The sequence below is a fragment of the Trachemys scripta genome, chromosome 3 (assembly GCF_013100865.1).
Source record: "Trachemys scripta elegans isolate TJP31775 chromosome 3, CAS_Tse_1.0, whole genome shotgun sequence".
NCBI classification, from domain to species: domain Eukaryota; kingdom Metazoa; phylum Chordata; order Testudines; family Emydidae; genus Trachemys; species Trachemys scripta.
Window position 1 is genome coordinate 68,566,096 of NC_048300.1, and position 18,013 is coordinate 68,584,108.

At 44.2% G+C, this 18,013-nt stretch overlaps 1 protein-coding gene across 5 annotated transcripts in view; it reads left to right on the top strand.

The window, feature by feature from the left end:
• Window positions 1–18,013, top strand: part of AKT3 (AKT serine/threonine kinase 3) — a 257,770-nt gene that overhangs the window by 226,721 nt on the left and 13,036 nt on the right. For all 5 annotated transcript variants that reach the window (XM_034765003.1, XM_034765005.1, XM_034765006.1 and 2 more), the window contains one exon: window positions 9,823–9,910. In XM_034765003.1, the coding sequence (XP_034620894.1) occupies window positions 9,823–9,910 (88 nt within the window). The remainder of the gene's footprint in view (window positions 1–9,822; window positions 9,911–18,013) is intronic.

Consider the following 18,013-nt stretch of genomic DNA (forward strand, 5'->3'; position numbering starts at 1 on the left):
AACTTGAGAGTTACGAACTGACCAGTCAACCACACACCTCATTTGGAACCAGAAGTACGCAATCATCAGCAGCAGACACAAATAAAAAAAGCAAGTACAGTACAGTACTGTGTTAAATGTAAATTACTAAAATAAGGGGGAAAGATTAAAAAAAAGATTGGCAAGGGAAGGAGACTGTTTTTGTGCTTCTGTCATTTAAATTAAGATGATTAAAACCAGCATTTTTCTTCTGCTTAGTAAAGTTTCAAAGCTGAGTAAGTCAGTGTTCAATTGTAAACTTTTGAACGAACCCTAACGTTTTGTTCAGAGTTACGAACAACTGCCATTCCCGACGTGTTTGTAACTCTGAGGTTCTACTGTATCTATGTTGCTGGATAATATCAATATTGTGTACTCATAAATTAGAGAGCGTAACATATTATGCTTGTTCTTTGACTGACTGACAGCTGATTTTCTCAAAAAGAAATTATAGTTAGTATGCTGTATAATCCAAAGTCCCCTGTTTGGCCACCATTTCTGTATATTTCAGGACATGGGGACAAATAATGAACAATTATTATTACCTTTCCCTTTCTGCATCCTCTCTTTTGGAGCGTATGCTAGCCCTTTGCCATTATGGTCCACAGTCCTGAGGTCATATTCGAGCCAATACTTTACTACGTCTAGAACTTCAGAGAGAAGTGGTGGCTGGATGTGAATCTCACCACATTGCAGTGTTCTGGACTGGAGACCAGGCAAGGATCAATGTGCTCCACTTGGAGGAACTTTTGAAGAGAAGTTGGATTTCAACTTGTGCAAACTTACCTAGTAGAGTCATTATGAGCATATTACATGGGTCTTCTGTAGTCTGCATTGGCTATCTGTTTACCTTTAGATGAAAATCAAGATATCACTTGCTGTCCTTTAAGTTTCTGATGGTCTAGGACCCAATTACCTAAAACTTTTCTTGTGACCCTGTGGGGGGCAGGGGCTCCCTCATGCCCCTCCAGACCCTGCTTCCAATCCTTTATAATGTCTCCTCCTCTTCCCCTACCACGCACGCAGAAGGGGGTGTCCTTCGAGCAAACAAACAAACAAGAAAAATCCTCTCCTGCCCTTTCAAGAGAGAGGAGTCTGTAGGAAAACAAAAGAGAGGCAAGGGTGACCTGGATATCAGGCAGTCTTCCTGGGTCACCCCTTTGGGCTTAGTATAAAATGAGGTCTACCTCCAGCCCCACCTCTTGGGACAGACTGCTTTGAGGCTGGGTCATGCAGCTTTGGGAGCAGTGAGCCCTGCTGCTGTCTCCCTCTTGGCAGGCCTATCTCTGCTGTCTGAGACAAGGCAGCCTTCTTCCTGTTCACTGCCCTTTCCTGTGGCAGGTTTTCTCTTTTAAGCTCCCCCTACTCCGGGCAGAACAAGTCTTGCAGGTGTGCCTCATTGGTGTTGAACAGGCCCAGAAGAACTCCATAGTCTCCTCTCAGCCAGAGTGAGGGCATGTCCCTTCACATACCCTACCCTTCAAGACGGAAAGGCCGTTCTGGGGTGGCATGTCTCCATCCCCAATCTCCCATGAAAAGAAATTGGCATTAACATGGTCTTTTTGTGCTCAGTGTTGCACTCTGAGGCCTTGTCTACACTACGAGAGTAGTTCGATTTTACTTAAATCGAATATTTGGAATCGATATTGCAAAGTCGAACGTGTGTGTCCACACTAAGGACAGTAATTCGACTTTGTGAGTCCACACTAACGGGGAAAGCGTCGACATTGGAAGCGGTGCACTGAGGGCAGCTATCCCACAGTTCCCGGAGTCCCCGCCGCCCATTGGAATTCTGGGTGGAGCCGCAAATGCCTTCTGGGTAAAAAAAAAAGGGGCCAGGGTGCTTTTGGGTAACTGTCGTCATCCGTCCATCACTCCCGCCCTCCCTCCCTCCCTGAAAGCGCCGGCGGGAAATCATTTCGCGCACTTTTCAAGTCATTGACAGCGCGGACGCCACAGCACTGTGAGCATGGAGCCCACTGCAACCATCGCTGCAGTTGTGGCCGCTCTCAACGCCTCGCAGCTTATCATACAGGTTGCCCTGAGGCAGATGCAGAAAAGTCAGGCGAGGAGGCTACGTCAACGCGGTGATGACCTGAAGTCTGAGAGTAGCACAGACCTCTCAGAAAGCAGGGGACCCAGCGCCGAGGACATCACGGTGGCAATGGGTCATGTTGATGCTGTGAAACGGCGATTCTGGGCACGGGAAACAAGCACTGAGTGGTGGGACCGCATAGTGCTGCAGGTCTGGGATGAATCACAGTGGCTGCGAAACTTCTGCATGCGGAAGGGAACTTTCCTTGAACTTTGTGAGTTGCTGTCCCCTGCCCTGAAGCGCAATGACACCCGGATGCGACCAGCCCTGACTGTCCAGAAGCGAGTGGCCATAGCCCTCTGGAAGCTTGCAACGCCTGACAGCTACCGGTCAGTCGCGAGCCAGTTTGGGGTGGGCAAATCTACCGTGGGGGTTGTTGTGATGCAAGTAGCCAAGGCAATCGTTGATGTACTGCTGCCAAAGGTAGTGACCCTGGGAAACTTGGAGGCGATCATAGATGGCTTCGCAGCGATGGGATTCCCAAACTGCGGTGGGGCCATAGATGGAACTCACATCCCTATCCTGGCACCGGACCACCAGGCCAGCCAGTACATTAACAGAAAGGGCTACTTTTCCATGGTGCTGCAAGCACTGGTGGACCACAGGGGACGTTTTACCAACATCAATGTCGGATGGCCGGGCAAGGTTCATGACGCTCGTGTTTTCAGGAACTCTGGTCTGTTTAGACGGCTGCAGCAAGGTATTTACTTCCCGGACCACAAAATAACTGTTGGGGATGTGGAGATGCCTATAGTCATCCTCGGGGACCCAGCCTACCCGCTAATGCCCTGGCTCATGAAGCCCTATACAGGTGCCCTGGACACTGAAAAAGAACTCTTCAACTACCGGCTGAGCAAGTGCAGAATGGTGGTGGAGTGTGCTTTTGGACGTCTCAAGGGGAGATGGAGAAGCTTGCTGACTCGCTGTGATCTCAGCGAAACCAATATCCCCATTGTTATAGCAGCTTGCTGTGTGCTCCACAATCTCTGTGAGAGCAAGGGGGAGACCTTTATGGCGGGGTGGGAGGTTGAGGAAATTAGCCTGGCTGCTGATTACTCACAGCCAGACAGCCGGGCGATTAGAAGAGACCAGCGGGAAGCGCTGTGCATCCGGGAGGCTTTGAAAGCAAAGTTCCTGAGTGAGCAGGGTAACCTGTGACTTTCTAATTTTGTGTACAGAGAAGCCTTCACCCCACTTCCAACACACGTTTCAAAATAAAAATAGTTCTACTTTGTTAAAGCACACCGTTTTCTTTAATACTGTTTTCGCGGGAATTTTTTAAAACTGGGACGCAGACTGTGGTGCGGAGCGGGTGTAGTGTAGTCGCGCGAATGCAGCTTCTAAACTCAAGGACTGACAGGCTCCGCTGCGGTGGGATGGTTCTTTCAACGGAGCCTGTCACCCCTCCTGATACGGACTGTGTGTATGGGGGGTCTATGTGAGTTTGTGGCAGGGGTGGGACGGTTACAGATCCCCTGCTGTGTGGCTCTGTGATCCTGCCTAAGGACCGCCGCTTAAGATCTCTAACTGCCCTCCCCTGACACAAAGTCACAGAGCAACCCACCCCCCACCACATAACATGAAAAGAACCTCCCAGACTAACCAGGGTAAGTAGTCACTGCATCACTGCACTATGTATGTGCCCTGCTGCTGTGCCTGCCCCCTACTATGTACCCTGCCAAAGGTGACTGTCCTGTCCAATTACCAACCCCCTTTCCCCCCCCTCCTCCAAAAGAACATGATGGAAACAGTAGTTAACAGAAACATATTTTTTATTATCAACTACACATGGGACTGGGAAGTGAAACTTGGACGGGGGCTTGTGTCAGGCGGGAAGGAAAGAACTTGTCAAACTTTGGGGACTGAGAGCCTTCTGCTGCTCGAGCTCTCTGCAGGGGTGGAGTGAGAGTTAGCAGGGACTCTGCCGCCTCTCCTTCTGTGCACTTTGGGTGAAGGGAGTATGGGACTTGGTGGCGGGGGAGGGCGGTTAGAGATGGACTGCAGCGGGGCTCTGTCCTCCTGCCTCCGTTCCTGCAGAACATCCACAAGGCGCCGGAGCGTGTCCGTTTGCTCCCTCAGTAGTCCAAGCAGGGTTTGAGTCGCCTGCTGGTCTTCCTGACGCCACCTCTCCTCCCGATCCATGTTGGCTTGGTGCATTTGGGACAAGTTCTCCCGCCACTGGGTCTGCTGTGCTGCCTGGGCTCGGGAGCAGGCTATAAGCTCTGAGAACATGTCCTCCCGTGTCCTCTTCTTCTTATGCCTAATCCTCCCTAGCCTCTGGGAGTGTGATGACAGGCTAGGTTGTGAGACAGTCGCAGATGGGGCTGTGGGAATGGGAAAAAGGGAGTGAATTCCTCAGAAAGATAAATGTAGTTGTGAACAAAGAACATAGTCTTTCTCTGTGAACAGGACCATGCACAGCACCTATCACATGCGCACTCAGCACAAGGTCGAATTCTCGGCCTTCGCATTCAGTGTCTGGGGTTTTGCAGAGCACTTTTGAGAACCCTGTCAGGACAACGGAATTGCTCTTGCACGCAGACATGGTAAGCCGTAGATTCGTGGCAGCTTAAAACTTTAATATTAGCAATGGCCTCATTTCACATTGAAATCAATGTCGGTCCCTGCTGCCAGCAATCCGGCAAGCAGGAAGTCTGCTCCTGTCCCACACCCTCGCGGCTGTCCCCGGGAACGATCCCTTTCGGCTGACCCTCTCCCGCCTCCACCGCGTGGCTGCAAACCAGCGGTTACAGTTCTGTAAAGGAACGGTAAAGCAGTCCCAACACTAACATTCCCCTACCTCATTCAAAGCAGGTCATCATGAGCGACATCACCCTCATGAGGATCTCTGAGAGCGACAGACAGAGAATGCTCCGGGAAAGCCTTCAAAGACCAGGGCCGTATGCCGCCATGCTGTGCCAAGCAATGATTCCAGAGTACTTGCTAGTCTCGTGGCGCGGCAACGTGTCCTACTACGGAGGACCCAATAAGGCCGCTCTCCCCAAGAACCTAATGCAGCGGATTTCAAATTACCTGCAGGAGAGCTTCCTTGAGATGTCCCAGGAGGATTTCTGCTCCATCCCCGGACATATAGACCGCATCTTACTGTAGCTGCAGTAGCAGGGACTAAACAGTAGAGCGGCTTGGGCAGGACAATCATGCAAAACCGGACATTGCTAGATTTTTTTCAAATAGTTGCACTGCCCATGACTGAACCGTTAAGTTAATCAAACTAATCATGAGAAACCCATTTTTTAAATTGTTAATAATCATGTTCTGTTACAAATAAATGTTTAGATGTTTACAACACTTACTGGATGATCCTTCACCAGATTCTGTGTCTGGGGTAACGGCTGGGGAGGGTTGGTAGGGGATCTCTGTAAGGGTGATGAAGAGATCCTGGCTGTCGGGGAAATCAGCGTTGTGAGCGCTGTCGACTGCCTCGTCCTCCTCATCTTCCCCGTCCGCTAACATGTCCGAGGATCCGGCCGTGGACACTATCCCATCCTCAGAGTCCACAGTCAGTGGTGGGGTAGTGGTGGCGGCCGCACCGAGGATGGAATGCAGTGCCTCGTAGAAACGGGATGTCTGGGGATGGGATCCGGAGCGTCCGTTTGCCTCTTTGGTCTTCTGGTAGCCTTGCCTCAGCTCCTTGATTTTCACGCGGCACTGCGTTACATCCCGGCTGTATCCTCTCTCTGCCATGTCTTTAGAGATCTTCTCATAGATCTTTGCATTCCGTCTTTTGGATCGCAGCTCGGAAAGCACGGACTCATCGCCCCACACAGCGATGAGATCCAAGACTTCCCGATCAGTCCATGCTGGGGCCCTCTTTCTATTCTGAGATTGCACTGCCATCAGTGCTGGAGAGCTCTGCATCGTTGCCAGTGCTGCTGAGCTCGCCACGATGTCCAGACAGGAAATGAGATTCAAACTGGCCAGACAGGAAAAGGAATTCCAATTCAAATTTTCCCGGGGCTTTTCCTGTGTGGCAGTTCAGAACATCCGAGCTCTTACTGCTGTCCAGAGCGTCAACAGAGTGGTGCACTGTGGGATAGCTCCTGGAGCTATTAGCGTCGATTTCCATCCACACCTAGCCTAATTCGACATGGCCATGTCGAATTTAGCGCTACTCCCCTCGTCGGGGAGGAGTACAGAAGTCGAATTAAAGAGACCTCTATGTCGAACTAAATACCTTCGCGGTGTGGACGGGTGCAGGGTTAATTCGATGTAACGGCGCTAACTTCGACATAAACGCCTAGTGTAGACCAGGCCTGAAACTGTATGGTTGTAGCGCAAGGTACCATTTCTTCATGCATGGGTTTGTTTCTTTCATGGAATGGATCCAGCATAGAGGATCTGTGACCAGCGATAAGGGGCTACCCAACAGGTAATACCTGAGGGAATCCATAACCTGTTTAATTGCTAATGCCTCCTTTTCAATAATTGAGTAAGCCTTTTCTCTAGGAAAGAGCTTCCTACTCAAGTATAGGACTGAGTGTTTTCTGAAGTCATGTGAGAGTATGGCATTGAGCCCGAAGCATCTGCGTGCAGTGTGAACTTCCAGGAAAAATCAGGACTGAAGAGCATGGGCAGCCGGCATAGTTGTGTTTTTAGTTTGCTAAAAGCATCCTTGCATTTCTCACCCCACTGGGTTGTCTTAGTGTTGTTGCCTTTTATGAGGCCCATAATGGGGGCAACGATCAAGGCAAAACTGGAGATAAACCTCCAGTAATATCCTGCCAGCTCGAGAAAATGCCTTATTTGAAATTAATGGAGATATCCCATCTCCTAGAACTGGAAGGGGCCTTGAAAGGTCATTGAGTCCAGCCCCCTGCCTTCACTAACAGGACCAAGTACTGATTTTGCCCCAGATCCCCAAGTGGCCCCCTCAAGGATTGAACTCACAACCCTGGGTTTAGCAGGCCAGTGCTCAAACCACTGAGCTATCCCTCCCCATTTGCCTCTTTACATGGGGAATGGGACACGCTGTTAAGGCCTGTACCTTGTTGACTACTTGTTTCATAAGGCTGCCTTCTATGTTGTACTCCAAATAGGTTACTTCATCTACGGCTAACTTACACTGTGAGTCCTGCATCCTTTTAGGGCTTTAAGTGCCACCTTTAAGTGCTGGAGGTGGTCTTCCCAGGTAGAACTATAGACTACGATGTTGTGTATGTAGGCTGCAGCATATTGATGGTGGGGGGGCTGAGGATCCTATTCATAAGCTGTGGGAAAGCCTCCATGGAAAAGGCATAGTCTTGAATTGGAAGTGCACAAAAGGGATGGAGAGAGGTGTTTTCTCTTGTGAGGAAGGGGATGAAAGGATCTGCCAATACCCTTTTGTTAAGTTGATAGTGCTTTGGTGTTTTGCCAATCTCATCTACTGTAGTAACTCATCTACCCTTGGCATTGGGTCGGCGTAGAATTTTGAGATGGAATTAACCTTTCTAAAGTCAGTGCAAAACTGAACTGAACCATCTAGTTTTGGAACAAGAATCATGGGGCTCCTCCATTCAGTTTTGGATTCCACAATTACCTACATCTCCAGCATTGCTCTCACTTCCTCTCAGACTGTGTCCCACATCCTCTGTGGCAATGGTCTAGGGCTGTCCCTGACCAACTGGCATGGGGTAGTCTCTAGATGATGTTGGACCAAGTGTGTTCTCCCTGGGTGGGTGGACATATTATGCGAAAGCCTTGATCAAATTTGAGGAGCAGCATCCTTTGTGCAGGGGAGAGCCCCTCACCCCCCAGTACTGTTGGCAGTTGTTGACTGCTGGGTACTTAGGGGCCATAATTCAGGTTTCATCAGAGAGGAAGTTATCAGTGGGGCCATCCAAAATTTCCAGGCTTTAAGAAGATTTACATTATAGATCTTGGTTTCTTTCCTCCTCCCTGGTAATCTTTTCTCATAATTCACTGGCTCGATCTGCCTGACCACTTCCAGTGATCTGTCAAGTATGGGGCTAGGATCAAATCCCGTTGATCGGGGCCACTAGGCTGCTAGTGCCACCCTCTCAAATGTAAGTAGAAAGGCTTCAGGGTTATCGTCTGGCCCAATCTTGGTTAGCTTTACTGATACTGACAAGGGAACACCCTTAATGGACGCATGACCTGCTGGAATTCCCTGGGGGTATAGGGCTGTCACGGTCTGTCTGCTGTATCATCTTCTTTTGAAAATCCTGCTGCTAGGCCATCAGTTTCCTCAGCAGCTCTTGTTGGTGTGTGGTCTGAACTTGCTGCTGAGTGATCTGCTGCTGCAGCAATTGCGGTTGGGGAATGCTGTTGCTGAGCAGCTTGCTGCTGCATTCTGCTAATGACTTACGCCACCACTCTTGTTCCATCTTGCATGGACCAGCTGAGTTCTATTCCCTCTTTTTTTAACCGCTTGCATCAGATGTGGTTATTATACCTGCATTCTCCACCATTTGTGGGGGGACAGGGCTTCGGCTCCCTTAAGTCCTCTCCAGACCCCACTTCCGGTCCTTTATAATGTCTTCCTCCCCTGTCGATTGACGCTCAAGGGTGGAGGGGTTCTTCAAGGAAACAAACAAAAGAAAAGTCCGCTCCCCTCGTACTTCCTTATGAGAGAGAGGAGTCTGTACGAAAACGGAGAGGCAAGGGTGACCTGGATATCAGGCAGTTTTCCTGGATCAGCCCTTTAGGCTTACTCTAAAATGGAGTCTACCACCAGCCCCTCCTCTTGGGGCATACTGCTTTGAGGCTGGGTCATGAAGTTTGGGAGTAGTGAGGCCCGCTATCTCCCTCTTGGGGGCCTGTCTCAGCTTTCTGAAGTGCGGAAGCTCTCTTCCTGTTCACCGCCCCTTCCTGTGGCAGGTTTTCCCTTTTAAGCTCCCCCACCACCGGGCAGAACAAACCTTGCAGGTGCACCTCATTGGTGTTGAACAGGCCCAGAAGAGCTCCTTAGTCTCCTCTCAGCCAGAGTGAGGGCATGTCCCTTCACACTCCCATTGCCTCAGTTCAGATCAGGTGGTTTGCTTTTGTTGGTGGTTCCCATAACTTCATTGTTTTAGACCACTGGCTAGGCATTCTTATTTGAGGGCTCTACCCTCAATGGAACTCACTCCTGATGGTTTGCCAGAGTCTGGGTTTGGCAAGCTTCAGGTCACAATGAGTGGTGTGGATATATAGAGCAGCCTTTAAATAATCTCCTCAGCAGGCTCTGATGTATTAATTTATGCTTAATTATCTCATATTCTGACTATTTTATGGTAAATGGTTAATTGTTACAACATCCTGATGCTACAGCAATGGGCACTGTATAAAAATACATAAATAATGCATGAATTGTTATTGATTCATTTTGGTGCCTAGCACTTCCCCTGCAAATTTGTGTAGTGATATTTTTTTTCAATACTGTCAGACTCCTTAGCCTTTCATTAAAACTAAAGTAAGCTCAGTTATAGAGTTGTGGTGATTTGTGGATGAAGCTTGACATATACTGTAATGAATAGTTCAGTGGGAATAACCAAATAGCTTATCTGTCAAATGGAGCACTGTGTCAAATACCTTTATCATCACTTCTATTGTCGTGGTCACCTGAATGTAGCATTTCCTATTGAAAAGGGACAGAATTGAATCTAAATATTCATGACCAAACTGCTAATCTCCCAACAATTATGATAAATGAGTCTCATTTTAGGAACAACATTTGTATAATGTGTAATCTTTTTTTCTCTCCTTAGCCTTGGTGGAGGCCCAGATGATGCAAAAGAAATTATGCGACATAGTTTTTTTGTTGGAGTAAACTGGCAAGATGTATATGATAAAAAGGTAGGTCTTTATATGGCATAGAATAGTCTGGCTTCTGCGCGATAATCAATTGAAACTATTACTGAACTTCTAGTTTCTAAAATTATACATAAATTACTTGGCCACTTTTTGATACTATTAGTATACTAATAGCCAATTTAATTATTTATAGTTTTAATATACTACTAATAACTTGGAAATATTCTAAAACCAAAGTGTGCCAAAAATAAACTAGAATCACTTAAGATTTTCCTTTAATGGTTTAAATGTTTAAGTCCCCCCCTGCCCCTTTTTTGGCCTATAACTTCAACCAAAAAATGAAGAGGAAAAAAAAGTCAGTGATGATGCGTGAGAAAGTCTGAACACTGTGTTTCTGAATTGACTCTCATTTTTTTTTAACTCCATACACCAGCAAAGAAGTATTATTTAATTATACATATTTATGTGGAGTCAATAGTTATATTCTGTATCGTTGTTTCCTTTTTTAGGACCACATTATGTTGTTAACAGAAACTGTATTCAAAATTGGACCATTATAATTATGACATTTTTAAAAAATTGTATCTGTTTTTTATTTGAAAAAGACTGTCATCATTTAAACACTGAATCCTTCTTGAAAAGGATACACAGCAAGTAGGCATTTTCTGATGTCTTTGTACCCAGCAGAAGCCTTTCTTTGAGATGGGTTGTAAAAGAGGATCTAACAAAACTAGTGTGGTATTAAAATACTGAGCCAAAATCACTCATGATGTAAGTGGTACAACCCCATTAATGTCAATGACATTGCGCATGTTTACTCTAGTGAGGTAATTTGGCTCACTTTGTATAATTCTATGCCTGTTACTGTGATTCTGGACATTTCTCAGGTGATTTCTAGAAAGAAGATGGTTAGTTTATTTTCCCTCTAGAAGTGAAACTGAGTTTGATTTAAGCTGTTTTATAAACTGACTGTAGATTCAGACATTTTTGTAGTATTTGAGGTAACTTATGTATTGTTATAGGTCTCCGGTATTCTGACAGGATCATTTGGCATCCCTACCAACTGATCTACCTGCCAAATAAGTCATATCTTTTATAAGTTACATTGTCTTTCCTATTTGTTTTTGCTCAAATTAAGCCATGTTTGTCTGGCTATGCCGAAAGAATGGCAGGAGACATTAGATATGGGTTTAATCAGGCCGCAGTTTTATTATTGACAGATGTCTGGGACTAACCCGGCGGATAAAAATGTGTACAGTGCAGGTGCAAAATGTATGTCCCTCCAGCAGATTTACTGCCGGGACCTTAGCAATTCCAGCCAATTCCGGGGGTGGGAGGGGTCTTCCACAGCTCCTCCCTATTTATCCAGATCCCTCCAGCAATTCCCTTGCCGGGACCTTACGGATCACGTCCCCTTGTAGGAGGGGGTTAAGGTGGACTGTAATGATGGGAGGGTTGGCTCCATGCTGTACCAGTCATAGGAGCCCCCACTGCCCCAGGCTTGCTCAGTTACCAAGCACCTCTCCTTAATTCCTTTTCTAAGCCATTTTTTTGTTCTTTTGAGCCTTAATTTATGGAGTACCTGCACTGAACATCCGCCACAAGGAGGCGTATTCTGAGTAAAGAGGGAGAGGCCAGGCCCAACTGACCTTTTAAACCCCACGTTCCTATGTGGTGAGTCATTTACCACGCTGACTGCTCTTTCCAGCAGATTTACGTCTTCCCTCCTCCCCCAAGCCAGAAAGCATTGCCTTCTTCTCCCGGCCAGCCAGACAACTCAGACAAACTGCTTAAGTGCAGGGTGGCGATTGTGCTGCTGAGACATATTTTTCACTTGTTGGTATGTGAGGATTTGAAAACTCTAAGGCCTTGGCTACACTTACCCGGTAGTTCGACGGCTGGAAATCGAACTTCTGGGTTCGACTTATCGCGTCTAGTCTGGACGTGATAAGTCGAACCCGGAAGTGCTCGCCGTCGACTGCGGTACTCCAGCTCGCCGAGAGGAGTACCGCGGAGTCGACGGGGGAGCCTGCCTGCCGAGTGTGGACCAAGGTAAGTTCGAACTAATTCGAACTAAGGTACTTCGAACTTCAGCTACGTTATTCACGTAGCTGAAGTTGCGTACCTTAGTTCGAATTAGGGGGGTAGTGTAGACCAAGCCTAATTTGTGATTGGTGTGGTATTTCTTTGGCAAACAAGAAAACCTGAACAAGAAACCTGTGTGATATTAAGACTAACACTGTACTGTATCTTGCTATGTCTCTTTTCATGGGTTACTATAATATAGAGCTCTTTTCCCCCTACTTTGTGATGGCTTGGCAGTTTTGGTTTGTTGTTTACCATTTTTATGTTACAAATTCATATTTCCGCAAAGCTGATTGCAAGTTATTTGCTGCCACAAGAATATCTAAATCTAAATGTTATCTGACAGAACCTTAACCATGATGTTACTGTCAGTCAACCATAATATTGCAAGTACCTTTAGAATGATAATTAGAACAAATAAATTTATCAAGTGATGTAATGTGCTCAGGTATTTAAGACAAAATCTCCTTCACTTCTAAGGGAAATTTTGGTTGCCCCTGCAAGAGTATAGTTAAAAATATGCCAGAGAAATTGTAATATGGGGGACCCTCAAAGGAATTGTTTTTTTTAACATTTAAGTTAAAAGTATTTGTGTTGCAAACTATGTAAAGGTATAAATACAGGGGTGCTCTGAGTGGGAAACAAGGGAAAAATGCTGCCAAACTAACTTCCAGGGTCTTTCTCAACTAAACAAGAAAAAAGAAAAATCAAATTTAAGGACAATGGACTTGATTCTGCATGGCGCTGAGTACTCTGGCCCTGATCCAGACACACAGTTGTGCATGTACTTAACTTTAAGCATGTGCTTCAGTTCCTTGCAAGTCAACGAGACTGTGCATCTCAATCAGGATCTGATCCTGCACCCATTGAAATCACTGCAAGTGTTTTGTTTCAGAAGCTTGCTTTGAATGGGGATTGGGTGGGTGGAAATGCATAGTGAAACCTAAATGTACGAAGCACCAAACTAGGCATGGGAAATGGGGAGAGTCGGGGAGAGCGGGAAGAAGTCAGGTGTCTATGTAAGTCAGGGTGGATGCCCTGCTTGTAGAGTGAGGGAAGTCATGTGTGTTAAGGCCAGGAAGGGGAGCAGGGTAGGTACCCTGCAGGGGGAATTGAGGTGTTAGGAGTAATAAGGGGAGTGTGAGGTGGTGCCCTGCATGGGGAATGAGGGGAGCTGAGGCTCCCAGGCCTGATCTTGGATGCTGCTACAGCCACTCCAGCCCCTCTGAGTCTCACTCCCGCCCTGCCTGAGTGCATGAAACAACTTGCTTAAGAATGAATTGCGGGGGCCAGGGTGGAAACGTAGCTCAGACCCCATAATATTTCCATTGTGGTGGGTGCTAGCTGCCGCTGCCCCTGGGAGTTGGATTGGGCCCTCAGTAGGGTCTTAAAATAGGAGTGATCCTAATCATTGTTTACCATTTCCATGACTGCATTGAGAAATTAAACTTGCTGATATGAGAAATGAAAATTGCTTAACTGAACAATTAAAAGAGGGATCCCCTTAGTTACAATACCTGCATGTGATGGATGTGTTAGGCACGATGATGCCAGGGGAAAAACAGAATCCTAAGCATATAAAATGTGTTTGTTTTACTGCAGCACTCTCTTACTGGTTGTACTGGAAGGACTTATCCTAAATGTATGACCGCTTCCTCATTTTTGGGCAAGTGGGAAAAAAAAAGCATGTGCTTTTGTATATGTGTGCACTACATTCTCGTGCAACTAACTTGCCATTTTTATTAGGAAAATGTGCATGTCTTTTTGTTCACCCAACTTCAATCTGTTGTTACTAGAAACAAGATTATTTAACCTAAAGTTTATAAATGTTTCATGACAATAGGACACTACCTTGTTTGCCACAGTTAGTAGCTCTGGCTGACCAACAGATGCAAATGAACGATTGGCTGTCTGATACTGCTGTCTAATTGGATCAGTTTGTTGACATTAACTGAATAATAATAATGTGCTGTAAAGTAGGCAAGAGCAGAGAAAGTCCTCGTTTTGAAATGAAAATTGAATAATAGTTATACATTTTGTTCCGATGTATCTATTTTTGGGCAGAAAAAAATCTTGAAGGCAAAGGAAAGAGAATGACCTTGCCAGGCACTTCCTATGATCATCTCAATCCCGATAGAGTTGATTACTGCATTTTTTTTTTTACTGTGTATGAGACTGAGAAACTGAATAGGTTGACAAAGTCTTATCTTAGTCTTCTTTTTAGATATAATTGAATGTTGAATTTTCTCTGACTCCTTTAGGACCATTTTTTGGAGTATTTATACTTTTATTTAGGCTAGAAGAAAATTTAATTTTTAAATTGTCAAATGTTGTTCCAGGGCCCCTGATTCAAGAGAGCACTTAAGCATGTGCTGAACTCTTATTGCTTAATACATACTTAAAGGCTTCGCTGAATCAGGGTTTAAGGAAGGGAGGTTGGAGTGGGAGAATTCCCACAGCTCTCTTTAGGCAATTCCTGTTTGAGAGTCATACTTCAGTGTAATTGCCTGCAACATCATCATAAACATTGCAAAATAGATCTTCTCAATTCTCTTTTTTGTTGCTTCTGTGCAAAGTAGTAAAATGGTTAACAGACTGATCTTTTCATTGGATTTCCAATGGTATTTAAATTATATGCACAAAACCTACTTATTAGCAAAATAATGCCAGTTGACTGAATTTACATGACATAAAGAAACCACAAAAAGCATTCTGGATTCTTATGGATGTTGGTTTTAATTAGTTATGGAGGTTCCAATCGCTTTTTGCCCATTATATCAACAGTTTAAAAAACAAAACAAAAGCTTTATGGTCAGTAAAGGAAAACCAACATTTTAAAGGACACACTGACAATATATTTTTTAAAATGTTAAAATATCACTATGATAATCCATTGGAAACTTTAAGGTGAAATCTTGTTCTTTACCAAAACACTTTCCCTCCATTGCATTCATATACTGTTTTGTTATTGAAAGTTTGCTCAGATAGGTATTGAGCTGTTAGCATTTATTTAACTTTTTAAAGGAGCATTGAAAATATTGTTTTGGAAAGAACACAAGAGAACTACACAGTCTTTGCAGACATATGTAAGGAAAAACATCAAAAAGGTAGGTCAGATTTTGGGACTACCAACTTTGACAGTGTCCCTTTTAAAATGTATTGGTGTATTGCTATGTACAATGATTTGGCTAATGAGTTCCAATCTGTGTGAGAACATCACATACCTAAACTATTTGGAATCTTCATTGATCAGTTAATCCAAACCGTTTTGTAAATGGCAACTACATATGTGAGTTGTGAGAAATATTTTCAAAAGTTATGGGTGAGCACACTTGTGATGGAATGAGAGTGAATGTTAGTATTTCTAGTGGTATACTCTCCCCATTTTCTTTACACAATTGATTTAGGATTTTCTCTGTCTGCTTTAACTAATTTACAAATCAGTCTCCTGAAATCACACCTAAATTTATTATTAGCATGTGATTTATTCTGTTGAATGCTGCAAAGTAGCCATTTTAAAGGATCAATGATACAGATTTCCAGTAAAATTTAATAGGATGGCCCAACATGTGATTTCTGGGCATTAAAATGTAAATTACAATAATATTCCAAGACTTGACTTTTATAACTAGAAAGAACCTTAAAATTGACACATTCTTTGACTTGTATTAAGACTCTGTGTCTAGTAAACAAGATGGTAGCTTTTAAGGTACAACATAAATTGACATTTCTAGTGAGCTGTAATGGTGTGTATGTTTTAAAGTTATGTGTTATATTGTATACTTTTAAAACATACACACTGTGGTCAAAGTGAAAATTATACTTCCCATGTTGTCATTCATATCAATGTGTAAAGAGCAAGAGTGTACAGTAATTTTGTTGTCAGGAATTGGGAAAAACCAGTGTCACACTGAAATGTAATTATGAGTAGGTTATAAATGGTCATCCGTAATGAATGAACACGGATATTGTTTTTCATTGTTCAGTTTCTTATTATATTTATATGATGCTCTTGGAAGGTCTGCAGAACAACCACGATAGAGATAATGAAAATCTCTGTGTGTGTTTGTAGTTGTCGATATAGCTGTAGAAACATGTATCCATGATTTAACCCCAAACAGTATGTTATGAATATTGGTCAGCATTTTCAAATTTGGAGTATAAATTGAGCTGGTATAAATTGTCTTCACTCCATTGGAATGAAGACAGTTTATATCAGCTGAGGAGCTGCCCTCTGTTTATTGAAGTTTGACTCCTAAATCTGCATGTAGGCATCTAAATACATGGCTGTTCAGGCTAAACTTATTAGGTGCCTGAATATGGATTTAGGAGCCAAATTTCAGTTGTCCAGGTTTGACATTTTGGCCATAATTTATTTCAGTTGGATAATACATTGAGGAGAAGTGTTAAAGAATTAAGAGGTGTGGCTATTCACCCTTCACTGGGAATTACTCAGGTAAATGATATATTTAACCATTAGTGTTGTATTATCATATTTTTCATTGGTATGAAATGAAAATTGTTTTGGCCCTGATCCTGCAAACAATATGTATTTGCTTAACTTTAAGCATCTGTAGAGTCCCATTGGTTTCAGTGGAATTACTCTTATGCTTAGATATAAACACATACATAAGTGCATGATCAGGGTCTTAATGTGATGTTCAGTTCATACCAGTTTGAGGGTAAATTCCTTTTTATGTAACCTTAATGAGGCAAAGTCAGAATCAGCTTCTTCGTTTTTTTAGTTCGGTAGTTTCAGCATTAGTGCAGTACAGCTACTCCGTAATATTTTCAGCCATTTGTAAGCAACTAAAATGGTGGTTAGGAGTTTCCAAGACATAATGATTATCATTTGATTGATTAACCTTTGGATTATATGGAATATTTTCTACTATGTTGAACTACTCGTGCAGTGGAAATACATTATCTAGAAAGCATGAAAAGCCTCAGATTGGTATAAAATCTCTTTATATAATTGCACACAGTGAGATACTGTATTTGCCTTATTGTTCATGAATGATGGGTAGCATCCAGATCTTGAGCTGAGAGGGGAAAAAAGGTGTGGTACTGTCCTAAGTTTCACCTACTTTGAATGCCAAAAGGAGATGTAATTCACAAAGGATTGTGCAGATGTTCAAAATTTGATCTTGCAGGTTCTCCTGGGCTCTCCAGGTGTGATTCCCTCTATGTGGGGTAAAGGAACACATGATCTGGGATTGCGTTAAGGCATAGGCACAGTAGACACATGCCTTGGACATTGGTTGCCAGAGGCATGTGGTGAAGTCACACTCTAAACTTGAATTTAAAAAAAGTATTTTCAGTCTTCCTAGGTTATGAAGAAAGGGCTGAAACATGTCATCTCAGTGTAACTGGTGCTGTGTTGTCTGCCTGAGCCTGAGGGAGCCTGGAGCAGAGGGAGGAGCAGCAACCACTGGACAAGGCCACCTGGCTCGTTAGTTCCTACCATAGCTGCTGGTTCAGATGTAGGCTTGGGTCCCTTGTTGTGCTCAGCTCCTTCCCTCCAGACTTTTGGTTTCACAGGTCAGAAGGGTGGAGCAAGCTGTGGTGGGATCACCCAAGCACCATTTGTGGCACCAAATTGAAATGTTACTCACAGTAGACTATGGAAATCTTCATAATATGATTGTCCTTTCTTAAATGCTGAAATCAGGAGTGTAATAGTTAACAGTGTGGACATTTATGTCCTCATGATTGAGCTTCTGAGCTAAAACCCATTTGAGATGAATGGGGCAGTTCACATCTCCTGGATTTGTTGTTTCAGGCTTTCTACAAACTCAGATAGACATCTCTGCAGCAGTTATGCTTGATTCATATGTTTAAGGATTTCTTAGCATCTATAAGCACTGGAGACTTACTTTTTTGTTTTTAAATGAAAGTGTAGATTAAATGAAAAAATAAGATGGCAGCCTCAAAAAAGTAAGAAGACTCTGTGGTGTGACCTGGTCCAGTTTGAGCACTGGTGACATCACTTACAAAGTCGGTTTCAAGCAAATGAGTATGCCTCTAATCCCATAAATGTGCAGTCATAATACAATATCC